Genomic DNA, 27,420 nt, shown 5'->3' with positions numbered 1-27,420 from the left:
TGTCCTGACCATGATATACTTTGATACCACAAAACGGAACTTGAGGATCTTTACATTATTCTGTTGAATTTTAATTAAATAAAATATTCAGGAGACAGAAGTCTTGTTGGCTATTCCGAAACACTTAGTTTTCAAAAAACTAAACACTAAAAATAAAAATTAGGAGGTCATTGTCTGCTTCCAAAAAGTTCATATCTGTGATTTTCTTCTTGACATCAAGGAAGTGCAGTTCACAGGCAGGTCTGCTTATTATGCAAGTGGGGATAACCAATATTCTGCAATTTGGAAGTCTTTTTTTTCACAAATGACACATTTAAGATGCTGTAGTTATTTTCAGGATTTTATTTTAACACAATGGACAGCATTTTTAAATTTGACCAATTTTGTAACCTGAGTTATCATCAATTTCATATAAATCAGTAAATAACAGCCCATTTATTCATGACACAGTTAATCAGTTTTTCTTTTCTAACACAGGGGAAAACATTTTACACTCATGGTACTTGACACTGAAACAACTTACAAGCAAAAGTGCAGTTCTCTTTGTTGTAGCATCAATCTGAGTTATTTGTCCCTCGGGTTCTGGTGGTAAATACATTTTTGTTGTTCTTCTATACATGAACAGGTCAGCTGTTGCTCACATGATAATAATAATGCACCCCTCTTGATACATTCTACCTGAATCTTAGTCATCAGGACCTAACACAGTCCCTAGAAATTTCAGAAGAGTTATCTCTTATATCATAAACATATTGTTTCTCATTCAGCCTCCTGTTATTTATTTTCATTTCCACAGTTTTCAGAGAGAAACACATGTGTAAAACCTCAACTTATAGATTATTATTTTTCTTATGACATCACTGACCCCCTTCATCAGGTCTGCTCACTTTGAGCCAGTACTTTGGACTGCTCATGGCATATGTTAATTAGTGTACTGTTTGCATTTTTGTGAATGCATCATCAGGTAGCTTTCTGATGCGAAAAGAGGGTTTTGTACTGTTGCACACCATTGCCAAATCTGGCTCTAAATATTATGATGACAGCTGTGACCACTCATTTTGCTATTAATGGCTTTCTTGCAAGAATTAGACCGAATTTCAACTAATTAATCCAACTGCGAATATTTTATTTCCTCAGTTGGAAAAATAGTGTAGCAGTGTTGTTCCTTTGCACTCAGCAGCACTGCACCTCTGATTACAACTGGTATAAAAATACTTAATTATTGAAGAAAAATCTTCATATTTGAAGCGCTTAAATAAAAAAACTAAGTTAAAACAAGAAAATGATTTAATGCCTGAAAACAATTAATGAGCTTTAATCATTCAATAACATAAACAATTTAGAAATTAAATATGTGATTCTTAATACATTAATTTCAGAAACTAAGACAGCTATAATAAAAAAAATTTACATTTGTTGTTTTACAAAAAATAAACTAATCTCTATGCTTGTAAGTTATCAAAGCAAAACTAACAAACAAAAAAAAATAGGGAGAATTCTTAAAGAATAAAAACTATGATTATCTACTTTGTGAATCCTGATCCATTTCAAATCTTGCTACTCACTTATCTACTTTCTACTTTCTATCTACGACTACTTTCTGCCTAACACAGAAGTAATCAAAAATCCTCCATATTAGCAGTGCAAACAGTCAGCAGTTTCATTTGCGACAGTGCATCAGAGAATCATTTTGTCTACTTTGTTTAAATCTATCTGAAGGCCGTTGTTTAACCACACATCAAAAGTGCTGATGGCGACTGTAAATGCCATTTAATTGCAAAGGGGCTAAAGAAAATAATACTGAACCATCTATGAAAAAATATAGTATGAAACTATTACAAATATTTGTTGTATAATAAATGATTCTTTATTGTGCTGCATATTTTTAGAGCTATTCAGCCGTCAAACGTGTTTAAGGACTCAACAATTGCTGTGGTAATTAAAATTAAAAAAAAAAAAAATTAAATAGGTAAATAAAAACTGTCTCTATTTTAATGTTCATTTAAAAGCATGGAGTTTAACCCTAACCCCCTAAACCCTACACAAAATTCAATTCCAGTTCCTTTAAATTGTCCTTTAATGTTGATATATATGTACATTATGCAGCTGTACTGAAAATTTCCCAAAAATTTCTAACTAGTCAATTTGGATAAGTTTAGGAAGGTAAATTTAATTCGGACATCACAAAGTTTAACTCAGTTTCTTTTGCACAAGAATGTGTTAACTTTAGCACTGTATTAAACAGTTTTGATTGAGTTTCTAATCTTTAAAATGAATTTAAGAATTGCCACTGTCATACTGGAAAGAAGCATCTGTTAAAACTTTTAATCCTTCAACCACACATAACTATAAAAAAAAAACTAAACTACTATATCAACCATGTGTCTATAAGACTTAGTATAGAAAGTAAAACCAATTACTAGTTAGTTTGCTTTTTGTCATTTTGACTCTGTAGGAGTTTAGATAAAAGAAGATGGGGTTGGCTTTGAATCTTCTTTTAAGATATAACCGCTATTCTATAAACAAGATGGTCAAGATTAACTGGATACATGTCCGATATACAGCTTCAGAAAACATATAAAGAAACCTAAGGTGGTTGCAGTAAATGCTTGGCAGGGCATCTCAAAAGATTAAATGTAAAATTTGGTGAAATCCATGTGTTTTACATTTCATTAACTAAAAAGGACTTTCATCCAAGGATTAAAAACAGCCCTTAACTTAATCTTAACTTTAACCTTAACTATTTTTGATTACCCCTAAAATTGGGATAGCGTGTATAAATAATATAATGACTCCAGTTCCTTAACAACTAATGCAACACTATAGTTGAACCCCTTGAGCTAAAAGGTTTGTAAAACCTTGACTACTGAATGTCATCAAAGACAATTCGAAACTCAGTTTCTATAAAATGTTCAAAAGAAAGAAAGAAAAAAATCAGCTGATTGCCAGAGTTTCCGAAGAGCACCTTAAAGCTTCTCTGGACTCGACTCATTTTTCTTTTTAAAGAGATTTTTGAGCTTTAAAGGTTTCTTGCTCTTTTCCTTTTCCTTGTTCTTGTCATCTGCGGCCTCCGAAGGCAATGAGGGAGCAGGAAGGACAACCCTTGGTTTTGGCAGAGGTGGCTCCATCTCTGCTCGCAGCCTGCCAGCAGAGAGGTTTGTTGCTGAAGACACGGAGCTGCATGATTTTTCAAGGATTCCATCATAAACGAGCTGGCTCAGTGGCCCAACAGTAAAAAAGTCTGATGAAGACTTCCATGGCACCTGGGAAGTTAACATGAGATCAGGCTGCACATTGTGAGCTGCCAATGAACTTGATTCTGATAACTCTTCCCTCAAGATGAATTGTTTAGGCATTTCCCTTGGGATATCAACTCTATCCCAAGAGATTTTTCCAGTAGGAGTGTCTATGGTGCTTTCAGCATCCTCTCTCGGCATTCTTGGCATTCTCCTTCTGAGAGAACCAGCAGACATTTCAAGTTCATTTCTCAGTAAACCTTTACTTGTTGATGGCTCTAAACAAAACTCTTGCATCTCTGTAGAGGATGAGGTGTCCACAAGTGCTTCGAGTCTCTCTCTGGGCAGTATCTTCATTGAAGCAACATCTGTATAATACTCCAGCTCATCTCTAGACATTTTTCTTGTTGGTATTCTGGTTGTCTCAACTATTTTGTCTTTTGCTGATCCCCTCACAGAGGAATCAAATTGATTTTCCCCTTTATGGAACGCATGTTTCCTGGAACCTGTGTCTTGGGAAACTCCCATTGAATCTCTAGTAATCCTTCTGGAGTCAAATAGATGCTCAGGATCATCCCTTGTCATCTTTCCTGAGGAAGTGTCAGTTGAAGAGCCCATCATATCTTTTGATATCTTCCTTTTTGCTAGATCCACTGATGCTTCTACTTCATCCCATATCATCTTCCTCACATCTATTCCCAAATCACTTCTTTCTCTGAATGTATTCTTTGAGGGAACTTCTGTCAAATCCCCCACTGTGTCCTTCTCTACTTTCCTGGGTGAAAACTCTGCATCTGTCTCATTTGAAATTCCCTTTTTAAGCGCAACATCAGTGGAAAGTCCAGTCCTGTTGCGTGACATCTTCCTTGATGTTGAATCTGTACATGACTCTTCTGCAGACATTTTTAAAGAAGATGTTTCCAACGAAGTATCCAAGGTTTTGTCTCTAACCATCTTGCTACAGGCAATATCAACAGAAGTTTCAAGGTCTTCCACTGACATTTTGTGAGGTGGCGATTCAACAAGAGCCTCTACTTCTTTAGTTAAAGTTTTTGTAACAGGGCTCTCAGCAAGCAGCTCAGTGTCATCGTGATAGAGCTTTCGAGAGGAGATGTCAACAGCAGAACTAGGGAACAGTTTGCTGAGAGGAGGAGAAGTCATATACTCTGAATCTGAGAACCTTTCTTGGGAATCTCTATTAGTGAGAGAAAGGAAAGGAAGCATAAGCAAAGAAAACAGGAAAGGAAAAAAAATCAAAGGACAGCTAAGGCTGGTATAAAGGTAGGATAAGAAAGTGGTTTAAAAATGCACAGCAAGTGCATTTTTAAAAGTTGGGAAAAGGCAGACATACTGTTTTTTTAGTGTTTTTCGAAAATGTTCCTCTTCCTCGTCATAGGAAGAGTAGGGAGTTCGGATGGGGATAAGAAGGTCAGGGTCTGGGGAGATCATGGTGGCTGATGGTTGAGGAATGATCCCTGAGCGACGTGACCGACGTATGGATACCCGTGCTCGAGGAGACCGTTTAAGTGGTGCAACTGCAACTGGTGAGAAACAATTATTAAAAATGAAGAATTTATGCAGAGCAGATCCTGTAAGAGCAGAAATTAATATGTACCCTAATTTTCATTCCAGAACACTACTAATTAAACTTTGTCTGTGAAGCTGCAGTAAACGTACGGTTAGAGAAGTTTGGTGATGTAGGAACAAGGATGGTATATACATGTATGTGTACGTATACTAATAACACCCATTAACAATATAGTTAACAATTTCTTTTACCTCTTTAGTATTTCTGTTATTTGTGAAGCGTTATTAAGGAAGGAATCTGAGCTCTGTTATGAGTGCTTGTTTTTCTTTTTCAGTCAATGAGTTTGTGTATTCTTAGCAAAACACAAACTTATCAGCTACTTAACAAATCCTTCACTTTGGAAATATTTCAGAGTTTTGAGGTTGAACACTGCATACACTATTGTACTTTGATTCTGATCACAAATTCAGTTACTAGAGTTATTTATCTTTCATTCTAAAAAGTTTTAAATGTGCTGTAACTGGGATCCATTTAATATTGGAATATTTTTTGAGACAGAGGATAGTTTTGTCATATATCAGGTTGTTATTAAACTCATATTTGCAGGCAATACAAACCAAATAACTTAATGTGAAATATTAAATTCAACGCCTATTTGCATACTTCTGAATGCATTGATTGGAAGTGTGCAAATCACATATCACGTTCCAGATTCCAATCAAATCTAACGCTGTGTGACACTGACAATAACAAGGACTCAACTAAAGCCTTAAAAGCTCCTACTTCCTGTTTCTTACCTGGTATCTGAGGTAAAATAGGAGAGGTAGGCTCATCTAAAAGATCCTCTATGGAGCCATGAATGGAGCTGTGGCACGAACAAGATGACTGGCACACTCTAGGCAACCCCAGGGCAATTGAGTCGGAGTAGAGTTGAGCAGTGAGTTTTGCTAAACCCGGATTCCTGATGATGGGAAACCCACAGAGGAGCTCAATATGTTGCCAGCGATGAAGACGCTCCCGCAGGCAGGCTGTTACTTCAGACAAGGCATTCCTTTAAGAGATCCAAAAAGCTTTGTGATGTAATTTGTTGAATCTTTATATTGACAGACACAAATACCTGCACAGAGGTAACTTTGTGACTCACTTGGCCTCCAAAATCTTGTGGTCTACTTGGTCTAGAGAGGAGCTGTGGGCCACGTGGAGTGTCCCCAGCACAGAGTTTCTCTTCTTCTTAATCTTCTCTGCCTAGAAAAAAGCATACATATGAGTCTGGGCACTTACATATGAAGGATAGTCACTATAAGCATTATTACTCTTATGTTGCTATGCATTACCTCCTCCTTGGCAGTGGCAAGGTGTAGTTCTGCACTCTGCTTTTTAACATTGTAGTACTGCACCTCTACCTCATGTGTCAGCTGCAGCCACTGCTGAAGCACCTCTGTGACAGTCCAGCTGGCTTGCATGTCCTTCTCGGCCTGCTTCAGCGCTCCACGGACCTAAAGAGGTGGCAAATGTTAAAAATCATCAGTATGCAGAAAATAATTTAGGGTAAAATCTTCAGGCCTGCCAAACTAGGATGATGAGTGTCTTGCATTTGTGAAGCTGCTTGCTCTCGCTGCAGCATTTCTACCTGTTCCAGCTCCTCCTCTGCATATCTGAGGCGGCTCAGCTCACTAACAGCTCCCTGCCTCAGCTCATGCAGACGATGAGCCTCTTCCTGTGCCCCCATGATCTCATCTCTCATCTTCTCCTCTAGGCTCTGTTTTTCTTCTGCCACATTACGCTTTTCTTCCTGGGCTCGCTCCAGTCTGAGTAAATCAAAGCGTGTTTAGTTCAATCACACAAAGCAAAGGCAATCCGGTAACTTACAGTAGCTAAGAGACTGACAGAGAGAAGAAAAAAAAATCACAGTTCTTACTGTTCTTGTAGTTCTATGAGGCTCTGTTCAGCCCTCTGGAGACTTTCTAAATCTTTCATCATTTTAAATATGTGGACTTTGCTGGCTTTGTTCTGAGCCTGGGCAAACCAGCAGCCGCCGACTCCCATCACAACTGACACAATGAGCAGCAGGTCTTTCATGTAGTTATGAGGGGGCCCTATGATTGAATGGACATCAGATCGCTTTAAATAATAATCACATCAAAATGTATTTCTATAGCACATAATAATACAACAAAGTTGAGCAAAGTGCTTCACACTCAGTCAGGGCAATAGCATAAGACAGAATAAAAGAAACAGTTAAAAGGAGGGCAGGATACAATATGAACAATATGGGTAAAAAAAAAACCCACATAACTAGCCACAAAATAGCATACTAATTTGAATCAAAAGCTAGACTAAAATAATAAGTGATAATAATAAGACGCAATTTAAAAGATTGGACTCTGAGGAACGAATATAAGGAGGGAGGTTATTCCAGAGTCTGGCAGCTATGACAGCAAAGGCCTGATCACCTCTGGACTTCAGATGAGACCTCGGTTGCGTCAGGACCATATGATTGGAAGATCTAAGTGCCTTATTAGGGATAGACAAATGGAGGAGTTCGCATAGATAGCTGGAAGCCAAATTGTTTAAAATTTAAGGTAAATTAAAAGGTAAGCAAGAGAATTTGGAAATTGATGCGATATTCAACAGGGAGCCAATGTAAGTTGGCTAAAACTGATGTGATGTGGGCATAATTTCTAGTACCAGCTAAGAGACGTGCAGCTGTGTTTTGAAATAACGATATGAACATTAAGTAAGTTGAAACGAAAGGCCTTAAATGTAAACCGATTTAGCAACTTTGCTGCCTAATCCATCATTTAATGCTGATTTTAGATTAAAGGTTAAGAGGAAGAGTAATACAAAAGTAGTTATGCAATGAAAAGAATGGCAACAGGACATGAATGTATCTTTCCTGCTTCAAAGACATCAAAGCTACTGTCTGAGGGAATAAAGTGAGGATTTCTTCTTACGTGTAGGTGGTCCGAACAGAACAACATCCAGAGCTTTGATGGTGAGCTTCTGTTTGTCTCTCTGGTCCTGAACTCTTAGCTGGCCACTCAGGAATGAAGGCTCATTAGCTGCAATCCTACAAATGGATTTTATGGTTTTTATTTTAATGGCTTATTTGGGATTACCAAAATATGCATACATGTGTGTTTTTAGGGTTTCCAGGGTGACGAGCCCTGCCTTGTATAACATATGTATGGTTGCCAGAAGAGAGTTAACAGTAGCAAAAGAAGAAGAACAATGGCGACACATGTTGACTACAGATATCACTGTGAATCAAACAAACGGGAGAGAATGTGGTTCCTTCAAAACTTAATCTGAGAATATAGTTTCTAGAAGACCAACTTGTTTATGTGGCGAATTGCCTGTACACCCTCTTCAGTTATTCTCACCTGGGGAGTGTGTTTCCATTGACCTTAAACTCTTTAAAATTTCTCTCATACTGTGGCAATTCAACAAAATCCTTCAGCCAGCGGAGCACGTCATCCTGAGTCCAATTATGTACTAAAACAAAACAAGATCAAGTTTCAGATAAAACATGATACTGGACACAAACACACACACACACTCTGTTACACCCGGATACCTTCGGATGACTTCCAGCTTCTCCAGAGCTCCTCAACTGTGATGTGCTGGTCTTCTCTGTGCAGGTTGCTGTGTTTGTTAGTCTGTTGCTGCTTCATGTCTTCAATAATGAACTGCGACATTGGAGAAAAACAGTACAACAGAGTGAAAATAGGACTTTTTAAAATTTTATTATGAGGTACAACACTAAAATGCGAAGATAAGTGTCACAAGGACATCATATTGTTTGAACTTTATGTCCAGGATAAATAGAGTGAGTGCTGGTGTGAGTCATGTGCTTAGATTTCAATCTAGGAATAAGGAGCGGTTGTTTTTAGTTTGCATTTATTTAGAATGGTTGCAGAACCATAAGTGTGTGTTGCAAACTTCAGGGATTGCGTGTGTGTGTTGGTGCTGTCTTGGAATGTGTGTTTGGCTCTAGACGAAGGCTTCATATGATGGCTAGAGGAATTTTGGGACTTTGATGAGCCCAGACACCTCCTCTGACATCTCTATGGTAACTGCAACCTGAGCCCCTGGATACTGTATCCCTGAGCTGCATTCTGGAAGGCAAAGGCATTAGAGAAGTCTAGGTTGATTACCTGACGCACATACAAACAGTATAGCAGCATATTAACGTTGAGGTAGTTTACCATTCAAAGAAATCTCAGGGGGGAAAAAATTGTCATGACACACTGCTTACTGTTACGAATGACTACAAAGGTCACCAGTGTAACGGTTTTCTATTTGTGCAAACCAATTTTTGTCACTGAGCCAAAGGCAAAGTTATACTGCTATCCTTGAAGGAGCATTTGACTCTAGCAGCAGTGATGACACCTGTTGTTGCACTGCTAAACACTATGTGCATCAATCATGCAAAAACATACAAGCACAGGGATTAAGTAAAATAATTCAATAAATAAATAAAATAAGAAAATGGGTTACATATTTCATGAAGAGCAAGGTGTCTACCTCCACACTCTCTTCCACCTCAATCCCCCCATCTTGGTCATCATCCATCATCTGATGGATGCTCCGAAGGGCCTCCAAGCTGAAGCGATCAGCCTCGCTCATGCATGGTGGAGACACTACGGCGCAGGGGTCTGCATGGGTGGGAAAGGCAATAATAATACATCTCATTATTTTTGCTCAGTTTATTCCAAAAGAACTTTAATTTGCCAACTTTACATCGTTATTTAAGCTGATCTATAAGAGCTTTTCATTATTTTGGCTCACATAGCATCATCTATAATGTCCACAAGATCAACATGGAGAGCCTGGGATATCTTACTGTCTCCTTTGTGCATTTGGTAGTTATCACTATATCTCAAAAAAAAAAAAAAATCCCATGTAATAGCAATTCTAAATTGCATGTTCATCCGCTGGGAATTACACTGTTCTGTTTAAAAATGGTTAAGAGTCCCGAAGTAAAGTACAATAAATCTCAGTGTCCTCTGTCTGATTCTTGGGAGGTACATTACTTGCATCCTTTTCACTCTTAATGTTTTCTTTGTTTTGTGTATGTATCCCTTTTTTCCTAACAATATACTTAAAATACAATCCTATCAACCTATTAAAATAAAACCAAAGTAAAAGCAACACCATTTCAACCCAGATAAATTAGAATAAAATGGAAGACAAAATGGAAATTAAACCAAGTGCCCAGTCAGTACAATACATTAGCTGAGAGTTAACAGTTTCCCTTTAAAATCTACTTATTAGTTAAACAGACTGCGGAGGTGGTTATTTCACTGGCTGCATTCAATGTCAAGAAGCATTGAATTTAATCGTTATGTGGTGTTTCTAATATAAATAATTTCATAAATACTGTACTCAAATTCTTTTTTGGTACTTTTAGTACTTTTTTATGACATTAGGAAACTACCCAAAGTCTAAAGTTCCAGTTTTCTGAATGAATTTATTAGAGTTAAATGGGCTTAAAACAGCTTTCACAAATTTTAGCAAACAAATAAGGTTTTAGGATCAAGCCTTCACTCCATGAAGCAACACACTATGAGAAAATGTGCAGGAAATACATTTCATTGAATCATAATGACGACTCATTATGATCAAATCGACCGTTGTAATTTGGTTTAAATCGTACAGTGAGTTCCTGGCTTGAGTACAAGTACACTGATGCATTAGAAGATAACGCATAGCTTTCCGTCATCTGTCAGTTTGCTGAGTCACAGCCCATTTTCGTCTCAGTGACTCTCAAGTCTGAGTGTTTCAAGGGGCAAGAGGCTGAGAGTCAAAGGTCTGCTAGCTGAGCCCACCTCGAGCCACCTCCAGTGATGCTAACCACTCTGTGCCAAAAATGTAATGAAGAAATAATCCATGAGTAAAGAGAGAGAGAGGGGAGAAAGCAAGAGGGAGAGAGACTTCTATGGAAAAAACAAACAAACAAACAGAGGATTCCCATTTCGCTGCATCCTGCCCTTAATCTTCTTACAAAAATATCGGCATTTATCTCTGAAGGTTCTTGTTGTGTTTTTTAATATGAAGCAAATCCTCTGGGAATTTTTGCATTTTTAGACAGTTACAACCACACGAGCCATATGTTTTCTTCCTGTGCAAGATTATCTTAAAACATACACAGATACATAAACACAGGGTGTGTTTTCAGAAGGTTTCTCAAGTAAGGAAGAACAGCAGAAAGTAGGAGTAAAATGATTTCAGATTATTAACTGTTTGAATGATGTAGGCATCTCCTACTCAACACAAGTGATGTGCTCTTTTCATGATAAGTAGGAGGGAAAACTCATTTAAAATGTTATAGCAGAACATTTGGTAAGCCGATGTTTCACTTGCTGCTGTCATAACAGAAATCTATGACAGTTACAGGCTATATGTTTTTGTTCTTCTTATCATCACCACAGGCAGGAGAATCTACAGTAACGACATATTTTATAAAAGCAAAGATATTATCCCTCGTTTGCTGATGAAACTTGAATTCCAGAATAAGGAGAAGCTGCTTCGATGATGGAGCTTCTTCTGCCTCACAAGGTGGTGTAAACAAAGGGACCTAAAACAGTGTTTGTGCCTTTACTGCTCACTTTGTGTGAGAATTGATGTGTGGTGCTGTTAGGAATCACTTATATTTAGGGACAACAATTAAAATGAATTAATTACTGCCAGGGTTAAGGTTGGGGCAGCAACGAGTAGAAAAGGATTCCAGGAAATAGCTGTAGGTCGACGTAAATGTCCTCTGTAGCGATGGGAAACACAACTGTGAGTTTGTGCGCAGGGGATTGTGTGGGTTTAACGATGTCCCTGTAGGACCTCCACATAAAAACTTTCCACAGGTGAGCGGAAGCTGCTGGAATCCTGAGAGAGTGGAGCACATTGTGGCACGTGTATATTTAGATTAAATTGTCAGAACGCTATTATTAACCCCAGCAACAAGTTTGTGCCCGATTAATGGACACGTGTTTGTTTGTTTGTTTTTAACAGATAAACAAAAACAACAAACAAAAAGTTCCTGTTTCCTAAATATATTTTTGGCAGCACGTGCAGGTTGCACAAACACCCCAAAACGGAATTCTACTAACAGATGCTCTAATAACCTGATGGTTTTCTTTTAAAATAAACAAACAAATAAATGATCAAGGTTAAATTTCCAGGTTAAATTTTAAAAAATGAGTCTTTCCTTAAGTGTAAGTGTCAAACAGCCGACTATCACCGCTATAATCGACGCAACATCAACAGTGATAGTGCAGACTTAAGATCCAGTTTAAATACTTAGGCATGCTTTACTTTCTTTCGTGTTTTCTCTTTTGTTGGCGCCATGCATCATTCAGTACATACGCGCCGGGTCGAAACTTGCGCTCTCACCGGTGATGGTAACACCCTCGAGGTCCCCGGCAACTTGTGCGGCCCAGAAGAGCGCAGCGGGGAAAACGAGCAGTAGCGGGGACGGAGGGAACATTTCACACGGATGGCAATGTTGTCGTCCAAAGCTGAGAAAGTTCTCAAAATAAACGAATAAAGAACGTATACATAACCAAACCCCCGTTTCGGAGGCACCAGCGACAGTCTGCGAAAAAGTGTTAAGCGATCTGCGTTGCTATTATGGGTACATCCAGAAGGGAGATGTGATAGGCTGCTGATGTTCACTGGAGAGATCTGGCAGTGGCACTGGTGTGCAGATTGAAACGTAAAGTTTAGGTGGGTAAAAATGATATATAAAAAAGTTGTAATCGAAGCGTAATTCAAACACAAAAAGGATTAATCAAAGTTTTTCAAACTTGCGCGTGATATTCCAGGAAAAAGACAAAAACAACATCAAAACATCTGATTCAGATATAATAAATCCATATTCAGTGTGATATAATCATCAGAATAAATGGTCCTGTGGTCCTGGGTGAGATACAATTTTATTTTATTTTTTTTAAACAATCCAGTTACAACTTAAAGGCACAGCAGTTTAAATGGTGGTTGATCTGTTTTCTGATTTTTATAATCCAACTAGTCGTACAAAAGGTTCCCTGGCCTCTCTCTCCCTGCAGCCCTTTCCCAGAGATGTCATGTTCTTCCTCAGAACTCCACCCCCTCACTCCATTTGCAGCATGGGGGCCTCTTAATTCGTTTTCCTAACATATTTCCCAGCCATACAAATGGGGGTCAGAGTTAGTTTCCTTTTCGTTAAGGTAGGGACAACCGCTATAATACACTGTACACTGTCGAGTGTAACCCTTAATGTTTGGATGAGGATCAATTAAATCCCATAGATCTCACTATTGGAAGTATTTCCTGAGATCAGCTAATGATTGGCTGTCCTGATATCATCGCCTGACTGTCTGGGCGAGGGAGTCGTATCTGTGATTGGAATTCTTCAAGCTATTTGAAAGGGTTTTGCCAATGTTTGCACAGCTGTTCATTAATGATGTCTATATGTAGCTATGCCATTTATTACATGCTCAGATGCACACTCTTGTTAAAGTAAAAGCATTGCTAGAAGCATGAAGAGAGATGGACCAAAGCAGACCACACGGATACACAGGCATACACACCAAACACACAAACATTAACCGCAACAAAGTGTCAGGTTTCATTCCAGCAATACGGCTCCCAGTTTAAAAATAAGTCAGACAGATTTGACCTCTATCCTGGGTAGCATGCTTCAGTGGATAGTGTCTAAGCAGGCCCCAGCAGGAAGTGAGTATACAGCATGTTTGGTTACATGATAGACAGAAACAGGAAAAGAGTGCATACATATTCATCAAGATTATGCACAGATACTGATATTATCAATTCACCAAGACATGGACACTGGAGGAAAATTGAATCAGGATATTGTGACTTGGTGATGCAGTAATTCACAATTAAATATTTCATCAGGTAGGTATATTTCCAAATATCTTAAATACCTCTGCTCCTGCAGACCAAGAGAAGGATCAAAGACATCAGTTTTTTAGGGCAATTAAAGTTGGAGCTTCTAATTTCATCATTAGTGTTTAAAAAAAAGAAAAGGAAAAAGAAAGAAAGGAAGAAATTAAGAGATGATTCACCTATTTTACATACCGGATGAGTCCAGTTGTTGTATGCTTAGAGGATGGTCACAGAAGGGACATTTACACTTTGTTTTTACAGTCTAACCCTTTACTAGAAGCACCTTTTGTCACATCAACAGCTATTTTGAAATAAGTAATAATTCAATTTAAGCTAACATGTCTTTGAAACAGAGCACCAAGTAAAAAAAGAATCATGCATATACAGACAGAACAAGGAAAGCCCACATAGAACAGTCTCAGGAAGGTTTGACTCAAGACTGTTCATGCAGGGCTTGAAACAAATAATTCACACTGGGAATTCTTCTCCTACCCGTACCCTTCTCTTCATCGTCTCACTCTTCTTATCTCTTATTCTTGGTATAACTGGTACTAAACTAGTTATTATTGCCATGAAAACGCATTTACAACTTATACAGCATAACAGCATAATGCAATAATATCTTGTCAGCTTGTACAAAATTAAGCAAGTCAGATCCTGTAGGACTAGGATGTTACCACCTTGGTATGATTGTTCAAACTTTTATCCTGTACCTCTGGGAAGTCGTTTATGGGGTCACACTCTGACCCCCCCCCCCCCCCCCCCCCCCCCACACACAGTATTCTTTGTTCACATGTATACCTATGTAAGATGTTATATGTTAATGACCCTATGCATATTCATGTAATCACAATAAAAGGAGTGCTATGGGGAACCTGGCTGAGAGTCTGACAGAAGTCAAGTGGTGGAACGACACTTGGCTCCAGGCAGGTCTCCCTCATGCATGAGTAACAAGAACTTTGCCTACTTCGTGTCTTGCTTGCTGTGTAATTATATTGTCTTCAACGTTCCAGCGAATAGGTTCAAGCTACAAACCTATCAACCTCATCACTTAATGACCCAAAGGGCAGCCAAAGATGACTATTAGCTCTGCTGAACTTTTGTTCAGGCATTGTTTGAAAAAACTAAATTCAACAAAAGGTCAGCATCAGTATGACACTAATGATAAATTGGTTTACTGGGAAGAGATAGTATTTCTTTCCCCCAGTACATGAGCTCACTTTAAAACCCTTTAAATCTCAGCTCAAACTAAAGATCAGCTCTTCAAGAAAGCAAGACATTTTTGACATTCCTCCTTTGCTTCTTGACTTTCTCTGAAAATATGCAAGCGATAAGACACTTTTTATAAAAGGCTTCACTTATATGTGGGAGAAAAAAATGACTGCTGCTGTATGCATTGCTATGGTAACGGGAGGAACTGCTTGTTTAGATTTGAGACCCAGTACAGAGAGTACAAAAAGAGCAAAATCATTAAAGAGAGAACACTGACAGTGTATTACAGGCCTGCCCCTCCCTCTCTCTCTCTCTCTCTCTCCCTCTCTCTCTCTCCCTCTCCCTCTCCCTCTCACTCACACACACACACACACACACACACACACACACACTCTACATTCATTAAAAATTTCATCTTTGATATAAAAGAGAAACCAAAACTGTTCAGTGGCCTGGAAAACATAAAACAGCCAAGCCAATAACTGCAAGCAGACAGAGATATCTTCATTTTCTAAAGTGCTTCCAAAGACTGACTGACTCTTTTTCATTGCAACACACTCAACTGTTAACGACAGCAAGTAAGCTTTAAAAAAAAAAAGAAAAAGGTGAGAAGCTGTTGTCTGACTATTACACACATGAAAAGCAATTTTCATCTTGACTCAACTGAGAGAAAACAGGAATGGGAGGCAACAATATGAAAAACTATCTTGGTAACAAACTGATCTTACTATGCAGTGTATCATACAAAAATGTACCTCAGAAAAAACTTATAAAATACAATATGAATAAAATAATATAATAATATTCCTTGGTCCATAAAACTATGTTATTCTTACAAATTTTCCCTTGCTCAATGCAATTACAAGTTTGTGTTCATCTGCAAACATAATGCTGGTAGTAAGAAAGCAGTTAAAGTAGCTTCCAAACCTGCCAAGTATATAAAAACAAAACAAAAAGGTTATTTTACAAATGATGTTGCTATGGGAGTTAGATAGTTCACCTTCTTTTAGATGAAGAGCATAGATATCACGTTACTCTGAGTGGAGCTTATGATATGTCCACATCAATCCACAAGAGGGTGATACAGTACAATCAGAAATCACAACTCTTGCTTCTGAAGTTGTCTTTTTTTCCTCCTCATAGTTTCACAGTTCCTCTAACAAAGAACTTCTTAGCTTCTGTGCAATTCTTCACAGGTCCATGAGCCTCTTTGGAGAACATGCTCACATTTTCTCACTCAGTCACTGAGAGCACAATCACAAAACACGTTTTACTATGACAGCACCGACATAGCTGAAGTCCCAGACGACATGCCAGAGTCACTACTGCTGTAGGCTCCGTGGCCATCCCCAAGCACACCCATCAAAGATGAAGGTGAGGATGAAGATGCGGGTGATGATGAAGAGGTGCTGTGTGACCGCAGAATAGCTCCAGCAGCACTGCAGTGAGGTCTTGGCCCTGGTTCGGGGGTATACGTGAAGGTCAAGGCAGTGGCGTAGATGATTCCATCACTGCGAACCAGCGTGACAGGGACCTGAACTGGCTGTCTCACCCAGCGCCAACCCTCCCTAAAGGCAGAGATGTCTGGCACCACGCAAAGGATGCTCTCCCCACATCTAAGGAAGTAAGCGGATGGGACAAGGCTTAAAAAAAAATGAAATGAAAACACACGGGAACAAAGTTAACACTCGCAGACATATTTACCTGTACATGGTGTCTGCCTCCACATCTCCAAACCAAACTCTGAGGTTAGGGGTGAAGTTCTGTCCTGTCAGCTCCAACATAGCAACATCTCCTCCACCATTTAACTGGACAGAGACAAACATAAAATCAATCAAGTCTTAGAAGATTCATAGTGGTTGAATAAAAACAAAAGAGACGTATACTTGGGTATCAAGAGTGTCACTCGTGTTTGCTGGTAACTAGAGCATATCTTCCCCGGAAAAGGCTGTATGTGTACCTGCAGGCTTTCAACCACAGGGACAGGTGTTACTGGTGTGGGCACGGGGCCCATGCCCTCATAAAAGGTGTACTCTGCTTTGTCAGTACTAATGATAGTCCATGAAGCACCATCATTAATCATGTCCTTGTTGGTCTCTTTGGAGCACGGTGTAGCCTGAAAAACAAAACAAAACAAAAGAAACACAATTAATTTTAATTCCGTACAGTTATGTCCAACCAGGCACCATCATGGTGGCTGATAGAGGCTCGGACTGTTATGTTTAACTCTAGAAACTGGTGCTCAAATCATACAAATGGCTGCTGTAAGTACTGCTCTAAAACAGCTCTATTAATATTTATCTGTGACAAACAGATTCTTCTAATTATTGGTTTGTTTCAAACACACCAACACTGTTTATATTTATACGACCAAATCTGTCTTTGCAAGAAAAACAAAACCAAAAAAAACTAAAACCAAAATGTTTCTAATAACAAACTCTTAGGTAGCCCCATGCCAAATAAAATCATACATAGTTTTTATTTTTAAATTACAATTTCTCTGGATAAGAAAATAAAAATGTCAAACTCTTATCTGTAAAGAAAAAAAACCTTCAGTAATAATTACCTATATTTTTAACTGAACTATATACTGATTATTTGCAGTAGTATATAGATACATTAAAAAAAAAAAAGTAGGAACAGCCACATATAACACACAGCAGGTCATCTATGGTTTGATTTGTCCGCATGTGTCAGACTGGATGGGTTGTTACCAACATCTGGTGAAAATATCATGTCAACAGCACTTTTAGAAATATATTTACTTTGAAAACTGATGACGTGTTCAGTTCTCATTTTACCTGCTGTATACAAAATATATGAAGGAAAACGTGGCAGTTAAATATTATTCACACAGTCATTAAAACATTTGTCAAAATGTTTGACAACATTTGGTATTCACGGTCCTGGTCAAAAAGGTAATGTAAGTTCAACATTACATTCTAAAATGCGGTCATAGGTTGTGCTTTTCCTGATGCCTTCATACAGTATGATACAACTCTTCTTTATGTAGCGACATTACCAAAAAACCAAAGGGCTTGGAGAGGAGTTGGTAAAACAGTTAGGACTTTCTCTTAAGTACTAAAAAGATGTTACTCAGCTCATAAAACATTTTACTGACTATTCTATTGGCTGCATTTCACAACCCAAATATTTACAGGTAGTGAAATGCTCCAAAAAGTCTGTGAAAAGCAAAACCACAAATGTTTTCTTAAGTCATTATACTGTTAGAAATAATAAAAAATAATAATAACAACAAAAACAAGTCGCTTGTTTCTATTATTTAATCAATTTTTAGAGTCAGCATCGCAGCAACATACTCACCAAGCCTTAGCATGAATCCTGCCCCAAACCTAAGACTTATAAATGCTACAGGGGATAAGTATCAGTAGTCTTCCTGTATATGAAGTTGCTACACCTTCAGCTTTCAAAACCTTTACTGCAGCTGCTCTTCCTTGGATTGCAGAATGGATTGCAGAAATTGCAAAATAGTTCAGCCTACTTTTTTAAACTTCCTAAGAATGAAGAACTAAAGAAGGGGTTTGTTTTAAGGAGATCCACACTGACAAAGACCTGATGACCAACACCAACATCAACCTTTGCAGTTATCATTTTACACCAGAAAACTATATTTATTGAAATAGGCTAGGACACATGACTAACTTTCTCTGAGGAATGAATCATCCTGACCCATTGACATCAGCACTACTAGTCACAGAATACAGACTGCAGTTGGCAATTCAGCCCATAGTAACTGTTCCTTAAGAACACCAATAAAATTATTATGTATAAATTGCGATTTTATGTTAATGTAAGTAGCACACCACACTCCAGTGGAGCTGACATGAGAGCTTGCAAGTCAGCACTACAGATATGCCTTAAACATTTCAGAGCACAGAATGCTGATTATTTCTTCTTGATTTCCAATCCTAATTTTAATATCAAGACCTAATTTTGTGCACTTCTCTCTTTTTTTTAATAATTCAGATTTACTAGCTGCATTTACCAGCTGAATAATTCATGTGGTTATTGCATTTTTCTTTAGTGATACAAACTCAAAAAATATGTTTACTTCTGCTTTAGACATACTTCAAACCTGTTTAATTCTGGATCAGTCTGGATTTTGAGTCAGTCCATAGTCACCCTTCAACAAGAAAATACTCCAAACGGCACTACTGGCAGATTTCCTCTCCTTAGCAACAGCAGCAATTTATTACTGTTTTGATACCTGCTCATCACAAAAAAATTCTAATATAACTTGATTTCACAAAAACAAAGTTGAAATAATTGAATATATACATGTCTATGTGTGTCAGACTTTGCACACCTGGAACTGGATGATCCTCTCCTGTGATAGACAGAGATACATCCTGTCTGTATCTTTCAGGTAAAAGGCACACTTGTGAAGCTGGGACACCGGGTCATCAGCATCCATTAAAGCTGCTTGCTTGTCCACTTTTCGAATGATCTGGGGATCATAACACACTTATTGTAAGTACTGGTCACTAGGGGTGGGTTTTGATAATCGATTTATCGATTAAAATCGATTCTGGCTTGGATAACGTGATATCGATTCATTAAAATCTTGAATCGATTTTTTTAATATTAATTTATTTTGCCCGAAATGCCAGAATCTCAGGTTAAACCTCACAAAATTTCAAGAACCACCAAACAGCTAAAACAGTAAATGAGAGCAGGCACACAGATTCTGCACAAAGATGTAAACACAAAGCTCGGACCCGCCGACGGACCAGAATCAGTGAGATGTCGCCTTCTCACCCGACGGCACGGACACGGTCGGGGCTGAAAGCCGACAGCTCGCTGATACCGATGTTTCGGCGGGTCCGCGCTTTGTATTTACGCCCTTTTTGCGCTGATTCTAAAGCTGTTAGTTTTATCTCTCTCCAAACATTATTGACCGAACCAGCAGCAAAAGAGTTACGCTTCAATAAAAAAATTAAAAAAAACGTCATGAATTCCCTCTGACTTTTGCTGTTTTGCTTCAACCACACTTCATGCACAGCTCTCTCTCACTTTCTCTCTGTACTTCAAGAACAGTTTCCCGTCTAAAAATCTGTTTTCTGCATTATTCGCTTGCTTGTTACGCACAAGTCTACCGTTGTTTACAGCGCTGTCGGCCGCTGTTTTTTTCCCTTTTACTTACTACCGAAAATAAATCCTCATTTCTGCTGTTCAATAGGCTTCTGAACAAATGTAAACTTTTTAAAATTATGCAAAATGCAAAACACTTAGCTGTGTCTCTGATAAAACCCCTGTAACTTCAGAGGTAATGTTCATATGTTGATTAATGGTTTTCTTTCGTTTTTGATGTACTGCAGAATATTTTTATAAAATCCCAGGCCAGGAAAACCACCTTCATGTTTTTCTGTGTTTTATCTTCAGCTACTTTGCTTACACCTTTGATAAAGTTTTGCGAGTGTCAGCTTCCTTTTTATAGATACAAAAATATGTAAATGTACTGATCTGAATTATAATATTTCTGACTGTCTGAGGCAAAATTTCCAAGATTTAAATTGATTCGAATCGAATTGATTCGGGACCTTGTGAATCGGAATCGAATCGATTCTAGAAATCAGTGACGATACCCAGCCCTACTGGGCACACACATGAATGTCAGACTATGTTAGGAAACCTTGATTTAGACTGTGTGGGCTTTTACTGCTATTATTAATCTCTTTGTCATTTCTGCTTTCCCACGCTGTCAAACTTGCATCATTCTTCATTTTATCATCACCTCTCTGGTCCTTGCTCTCTTTCCCCCCAAATCCCCACTGTTATTCTGCCAATATAGAAATGCAGTTCCTTGACTGGCCACTTGAGGCTTTGCTCTACAGGTGAGTCAACAGACTCCGATGTGAATTTGGCCAGCTGTCCAGCAAAATTAAATTTGTTTACAGTTTTGGATTCTATATTTAATTTTGTAATTTATGGCAAGGCTACAGGGAATACCCTTTTTTGTGTGTTTTCTTTTATAGAAATCACTCATTTGTATGATACAGTGACACCTGGACGCCACTACAAGCAGCTCATTTTCTCACAAACAGACAACAGAAATAAAAAAGTGCCACATACCAGTCTTGGCAGGGCCATGCCAGTCACAGAACAAACCAATTTGACTGTCTGGCCATAGTGAATATAGCCATCTCTTACAGCAAACTCCTCCCCTTCAGACTCATCATCGTCCACTAAATAAAAGAAAATAACAATTTAAAAAAAGATTAAATGTCTCTTATTTAAAATCTTACACGATATAAAAGAAAAAAGTGTAGCTCACAGAGGTGAATGTAGAAGGCACCCCACTGTTGAGAGCTGGCATGAAAGTTTCCCCCCTCCACATGGAGATACCTGGTACTGACCGTCTGGGAACGCAGGCGGTTAAACAAGGCCACCTTTGTCCCAGATGCTATACATACTGGAGGGGAATAAAAAACAGAAAGTGAAACTGAAAAAAGAAAATCATTTTCAAATCCAACTTAAACATCAAGCTGTTGTGAAACCATTCAGCACTCTTCGATTTATGTGTGTCCAGCAACTCACAATCAGCATTTTTCAAGGACTGTTTCTTCTTGGAGGGCTTGGAGATGACCTTGATCCTCTTGCTGAAGAAGACTCCAATGTTGGCACTGTTTCCATACAACATCTTTACAGATAGCATGAAGTGCTTCCTTTTATCTGAGTCACTGATATACAGCGTCTTAGCTGTGCAGAAGTGCTACCCGGGGAGAAGACAAAGGTTAGGGGACTTTTATTTTTGCTTCTCTCATATCTCCTACTGGAGAACAGGCTCATTAGCAGCATCTGTGCAATGCGAAAACATGCCGATGTGCAGTAATATCAGCTACAGCGTGAACATGGTTAATAAGGTTGGTTTCTGGTTTTCATGGTTTCTGCAGCAGCCAACAGGGGAAATTACACAGCAAAGCATCTGTATATCTGACCCCTGTGGTTACTTCTGTTACTTTGCTTAGCATAGCACTTATGGAGCACTGAGAAAAAGCAAGCGACCTGCTTATTCATCGGCTGAGAAAATAATCAAAAGCTGATCTAAAGAGATAACATCTCTTTCTTCTCTATCTTAAAGATCCAACGTGAAGAGTGTTGTCAGGGAGACAATAAATCTTCACTTAAAAGAACCATTTTAACATCTGTCAACCTCTTATCACAAACTGAACACAAATTTAATCATACAAATTGTAACTGGATCCCACACAGGAAAATTAATAAGACAGCAGACAAACATCAGGCACTGCCATCGATGGAAGTCATCTTATCTCAGAAAAAGCAAACTCCTGATAGCAGTCAACAAGGCAACTATCTGACACAGATGTTTAGCCTCTAAATCACTGAATCTGTAGTGCCATTATAACTACCCACCTTGCCCTCCAGATTGAGCTGCTGCATCTCCTGCTCACTGTTGCCAATTCCAATGAAGGCACAAGGCTGGGCCTCCTGCTCAGTACAGCCCTCCTTCTCCATTTTTTCCAACTTCTTTTGCCATCCGGTGCCCATCAGATATACACACGGTGGAGGACAGAAAAACCTAAGTGGCACAAGAAGAAGTAAAGTGAGACATTTTTCTTTAAACACAATGAAACTTAGCAGTGCCACACAAACCTTTTTTCATTGCCATATGACTTTTGTGCGACTTTTGCGTGTAGAATGAGCACCGTTTGATCATCTTTGTCCTTCAAGTAGTTCCTCATGGCTTCCCTGCAATGTGGAGAAACGCATTAAACCTTTTAGAGCACTTTTTAATGACATGATCATTTTTCCCCTAGATTATAAAGTCTAAGATTGCACGGGGAACAGCTGGCTGTGTTTCTCACACTCCACCTTGTTAATCGCTGTGGCTGAGGTCGCTCACCAAACTTCCTGCAAAACAAAAACATCAGGGGAAAAGTCTTTTACACGTGGTTTTAGTGCTGGGGTTAGTGCAGCAGAAACGTAAAATAAGCTTGAGGGAGAGTATGTAAGAAAACAGATTTAATAGAGGCGATGTGATTTTCTTTAAACGTTTTTTGGATTAGAAGAAAATTAGGAAAAACGCTGAAGAAAGAAAGCCTTTGAACAAAATGGGAATCGTTTGTTTTAATGAGCTAAGCCAAATTTTATTTCTTTCTTCAGTATCTGACAAAGTTGCAGTTTTCTCTGAGGGTGTTATGCTGATGTAGTCAACTCTTAAAAAATATTAAGCCAAAATAAAAAACTTAAACTGGCAAAAAAAGTTTCTGAAATTGTTTGAAACTTTCTTGATAGGGCAGTTCAATAAACTGTATAGAAAGCAGGCGATACTTCGAAGAATAGTTTTGCACAACTGAGCCCGCACCGTGCCACAAGGTAGTACTATTATGTGTGATATGCCTACTAACAACACCGAAAAACATCGCTCCCCCACCAAAAAAGTAGTACCAACTGCCAATATCTTCCCCAAATAAAAAGTCAGGTTTTGAAAACATACAGCTTTAAATTTCTGCACTTACCCCGTTACAACGGGCGCCATCTTCCGAATAACTCTTCCCCCCCCCCCGGAAAAAAAAAAGTCCCAACAATCGCGAGATCCCTCCCCCAGTTCCCTGACCAAAGCCAACGGCACAACAGAAGAAGAAGCAGACTGGAAGGAAAAGAAGGGAACGAAAGAGGGAGGGAGAGGAGAGTGACGGGGCAAAAGGGGGTGAGAAGAGGGCGAGGGAGGGGCGACGGGCAGAGGGCAGACGCCACAACAACAGGCGTGGGAAAGTTGCAGCGTCGCGCGAGAACGGAAAAACTCTCACAATACACACGCATGAAGGAAGGGTAGTTTTATCGCGAGATCTACCGCCTTCACAACTCGCTCTGTTTTTTTCCCACAGGGCGCGCGCGCTGTAACTCGATTCCCACGCTTATTGAGCAACGAAGCAGGCTGCACCTTTCTGTGCTGAGGAGCTAGAAACACGGCCACGGGATAGATATGTGTTATATGAACTACAGCACTGGAAATATATGGGAGAGTGGAAGATTAAAGCACAGACCTTAAATGGGAAGAGTGGAGAATCACAGTGAATGCAGATGCTTCCACAGAGCCTGTTACAAGTAAAAGAGGCCAAGAGGGAATATCTACAATAACGTAGTCTAGAAGGAGGGTCAAAGATTGCTTAACCCGCTTGTCAAAGTCAAAGTCAACTTTATTGTCAATTCTGCCACATGTACAGGACATACAGAGAATAGAAACTTCGTTACTCTCAATCCCTAGATAAAATAGAAAATGAACATTTAAATATAAGAGTGATTAAAAATGCAAGTAAAATATTTTAAAGTAAAAAAAATTAAATAATATAATACAATTTTACATATAACAAGAAAGCTATACAATATACAATATAAGGGTAAATGACATTGAGTGCAAACCAGGCAGAGTAGTGCAAATAGGCAAATAGTGCAAATGGAGATTTGGTAATGTACGGTATGAGATAGTGTAACACAAAGTCTTATGAGGTAATGGCAGTCCAATGCTCCACAAAGTGACTGGTAACTGGTGCAGGCCAGTGAGTGAGTCAGAGAGTGTGTGTGTGTGAGTGTGTGTGACAGAGTTCAGTGAGACCGTGGAGGAGAGAGGGGAGAGGGGGCAGAATCGGGAGGGAGTTAAGCTTCCTGACAGCCTGATGGATGAAGCTGTCCTTCAGCCTGCTGGTCCTGGCCTGGAGACTCCGCAGTCTCCTCCCCGACGGCAGCAGCTTGAAGAAGCTTTGCATTGGGTGCGTGGGATCAGCCGCTATGCAAAGGGATTTTTTAGTGAGACGGGTGCTGTAAATGTCCTGGAGGGAGGGGAGAGAGACACCAATGATCCTCTCTGCAGCTCTCACTATGCGTTGGAGGGTTCTATGGCAGGACGCATTGCAGGCTCCAAACCACACAGTGATGCAGCTCGACAGGATGCTCTCGATGGTGCCTCTGTAGAAAGTGTGCATGATGGGGGCTGGTGCTCCTGCTCTTCTTAGTTTGCGGAGAAAGAAGAGACGCTGCTGTGATTTCTTGGCCAGTGCTGTGGTGTTGTACGTCCAGGAGAGATCCTCTGTGATGTGCACACCCAAGAACTTGGTGCTGCTCACTCTCTCCACAGACGCTCCGTCAATGGTCAGAGGAGCATGTTGGGTGTGCATTCTCCTGAAGTCCACAACAATCTCCTTCGTCTTCTCCACATTCAGAGAGAGATTGTTGTCAGCACACCACGTGGCCAGGCGTCTCACCTCACTTCTGTAGTCGGTCTCATCCCTGTTGCTAATGAGACCCACCACCGTTGTGTCGTCCGCAAACTTGATGAAGAGGTTGGAGCTGTATGATGGAGTGCAGTCATGGGTCAGCAGAGTGAAGAGGAGGGGGCTCAGCACACATCCCTGCGGGGCCCCCGTGTTTAAAATGATGGTGCTGGATGTGTTACTGCCGACCCGTACTGTTTGAGGTCTTCCGGTGAGGAAATCCAACAGCCAGTTGCACAGTGAGGTGTTGAGCCCCAGCTGGACCAGTTTTTGAGTGAGCTGTTGGGGGATTATAGTGTTGAATGCTGAACTGAAATCTATGAACAGCATTCGAACATATGAGTCTTTTTTGTCCAGGTGTGTGAGTGCTGAGTGGAGTGCAGTGGAGATGGCATCATCGGTTGAGCGGTTGGGCCGATACGCAAACTGGAAGGGATCCAGGGAGGGGGGCAGGACAGTCTTGATGTGTTGCATGACTAGTCGTTCGAAGCACTTCATCAGGATGGGAGTAAGTGCAACAGGACGGTAGTCATTAAAGCAGGAGGGAGATGACTTTTTTGGAACCGGAATGATTGTGGTGGCTTTAAAACATGTGGGGACGACAGCCTGGATGAGTGATATGTTGAAGATGTCTGTGAAGACATCAGTGAGTTGTGTTGTGTTGTGTTGTAATAGCGAGTAAGGCAGCTGGATTTAGATATATGGGATACATCACCACATTTAAATTGTGATTCTCAGGCACACTGTGTAAAGTGTCAGGAAAAACTGAGGAAGAGTAGCTCTTCCTCAGTTACATCTTAATGCAGGATCATTAATAGAATAATATAGATTTTAGTAGATTGGCAGCGCATCATTACAAAAGATGAGTTCACATGTGGGGCAGCACGGTGGCACGGTGGTTAGCACTGTTGCCGCACAGCAAGAAGGTCCTGAGTTCAATTCTACCATCAGGCCGGGGTCTTTCTGTGTGGAGTTTGCATGTTCTCCCCGTGTTTGCGTGGGTTCACTCCGGGTACTCCGGCTTCCTCCCACCGTCCAAAGACATGCAACTTGTGGGGATAGGTTAATTGGATAATCCAAATTGCCACTAGGTGTGAATGTGCGAGTGAATGTGAGTGCGAATGGTTGTCCGTCCCTGTGTGTTGGCCCTGCGACAGACTGGCGACCTGTCCAGGGTGTACCCCGCCTCTCGCCCTATGACAACTGGGATAGGCTCCAGTGCCCCCCGCGACCCTGAAAAGGATAAGTGGAAGCGAATGGATGGATGGATGGAGTTCACATGTGGGAGATCAGTGGTGGATGTGGAAAAAGGAGAGCAAATGCATTTGAGAATCAGGATACTGTATTAACCCCTAAGGAAATTATGTGGTTAGTGTTGCTCCAAGAGAACAAGAACAGTAACAGACTGAACTAAATTAAATAATGCAATATGTTACAAAATATAAGAAATAGCTGTAACATATACAAAGAGCTCAATAATAAATATCCAGAATATTACACAGATAAAATATAGATGACTGACATTTTACTCTAAATTGTAAAACCGTGTTACTTTCAATGTAGAGGATATGTAAAAGGTTGTAACTATTGCAGTGTGTACTGTGCAGGTTGTACAGGGAGGAATGATTTGTCGTGCAGTGGTGCATTGGGGTAATCCCATTCTCTCACTGAACGTGCTCTTGTGACTGCCCAGCACATCATGGCCTGGGTGGGAGGTCCTCATGATGTTGTCCTTATCTTGGACAACATCCGCTTCTCTGACACCAGCTTAAGGGAATACAGCTCCATCATGGAAACATTACTGGCCTTGTGGATCAGTTTATTGAGTCTGTTAGCATCTGCGACCCTCAACCTGCTGCCCCAGTATGCAACAGCATAGAGGATGGCACTGGCCACAACAGACTCACAGAAAATCCCGAGCATTGTCCTGACAGATGTTGAAAGACCTCAGCCGCCTCAGAAAATAGAGAAGACTCTGGCGCTTTCTGTAGAGTGCAGTGGTGTTTTAACCCAGTCCAATTTATTATCTATGTGTTTCATAGATCAAGACAACCACACAGGCCTCAGTGCTGAACCCATTCAATGACAACATCTGTTGGCTCCGTTACACTGTTACTGCCCTTGTTTGGGTCTACTTCTTCTCTTAGAAAGAGGGCACACTTCAAATAAATACATCATTGTACCAATTACTTGACTTTTTGCCACTATTGAAATAAAGAGAATCGGGTATTAAAACAAATACTGGCACCCTCATCCTCCTATTAGATGCACATGTGGTATAAATTTGAAAATCCCATATGATTTT

General features: G+C 39.7%; 2 protein-coding genes across 3 annotated transcripts; both read right to left on the bottom strand.

Moving 5' to 3' along the window:
- Positions 1-345: 345 nt before the first annotated feature.
- stim2a (tromal interaction molecule 2a) lies at positions 346-12,362 on the bottom strand. Of its 2 annotated transcripts, none has more exons than XM_082537850.1 (12): positions 12,154-12,362; positions 9,292-9,422; positions 8,342-8,453; positions 8,148-8,259; positions 7,719-7,834; positions 6,683-6,860; positions 6,395-6,572; positions 6,099-6,260; positions 5,909-6,009; positions 5,562-5,815; positions 4,588-4,777; positions 346-4,431 (listed from the first exon to the last, which is right to left on the bottom strand). In XM_082537850.1, the coding sequence occupies exons 1-12, from the start codon at positions 12,245-12,247 to the stop codon at positions 2,967-2,969; spliced, it is 3,093 nt and encodes a 1,030-aa protein (XP_082393976.1). In that variant the 5' UTR covers positions 12,248-12,362; the 3' UTR covers positions 346-2,966. The 2 variants fall into 2 exon arrangements, with proteins under 2 accessions (XP_082393976.1, XP_082393977.1); XM_082537851.1 differs by having other exon boundaries at positions 12,076-12,177.
- A 2,855-nt stretch (positions 12,363-15,217) lies between these two features.
- On the bottom strand, positions 15,218-23,628 carry rbpja (recombination signal binding protein for immunoglobulin kappa J region a). The gene is made up of 11 exons (XM_082537852.1): positions 23,364-23,628; positions 22,717-22,755; positions 22,498-22,593; positions 22,258-22,423; positions 21,421-21,595; positions 21,158-21,295; positions 20,956-21,068; positions 19,190-19,330; positions 16,823-16,978; positions 16,567-16,670; positions 15,218-16,478 (listed from the first exon to the last, which is right to left on the bottom strand). The coding sequence occupies exons 1-11, from the start codon at positions 23,381-23,383 to the stop codon at positions 16,136-16,138; spliced, it is 1,491 nt and encodes a 496-aa protein (XP_082393978.1). The 5' UTR covers positions 23,384-23,628; the 3' UTR covers positions 15,218-16,135.
- Between the last annotated feature and the right edge of the window lie 3,792 nt (positions 23,629-27,420).

This window comes from Aulonocara stuartgranti (assembly GCF_965226115.1).
Source record: "Aulonocara stuartgranti genome assembly, chromosome: 6".
In the NCBI taxonomy this organism is placed as follows: domain Eukaryota; kingdom Metazoa; phylum Chordata; class Actinopteri; order Cichliformes; family Cichlidae; genus Aulonocara; species Aulonocara stuartgranti.
Note: the sequence above shows the minus strand (reverse complement) of the source record. Positions and strands in the feature narration are given on the sequence as shown.

What these genes read in the sequence shown, in the direction of transcription:
- stim2a (XM_082537850.1), bottom strand. Translation starts at nt 12,247, where the DNA reads ATGTTCCCTCCGTCCCCGCTACTGCTCGTTTTCCCCGCTGCGCTCTTC. An exon ending in AGGTGGAAGAGAGTGTGGAG is followed by an intron (nt 8,454 to 9,291) that starts GTAGACACCTTG and finishes CCAATGTCGCAG; the next exon opens with TTCATTATTGAAGACATGAA. An exon ending in TTGCCACTGCCAAGGAGGAG is followed by an intron (nt 6,010 to 6,098) that starts GTAATGCATAGC and finishes GCTTTTTTCTAG; the next exon opens with GCAGAGAAGATTAAGAAGAA.
- rbpja (XM_082537852.1), bottom strand. Translation starts at nt 23,383, where the DNA reads ATGGCGCCCGTTGTAACGGG. An exon ending in CAGCCACAGCGATTAACAAG is followed by an intron (nt 22,594 to 22,716) that starts GTGGAGTGTGAG and finishes TCCACATTGCAG; the next exon opens with GGAAGCCATGAGGAACTACT. An exon ending in AGCTCAATCTGGAGGGCAAG is followed by an intron (nt 21,596 to 22,257) that starts GTGGGTAGTTAT and finishes CTCCCCGGGTAG; the next exon opens with CACTTCTGCACAGCTAAGAC.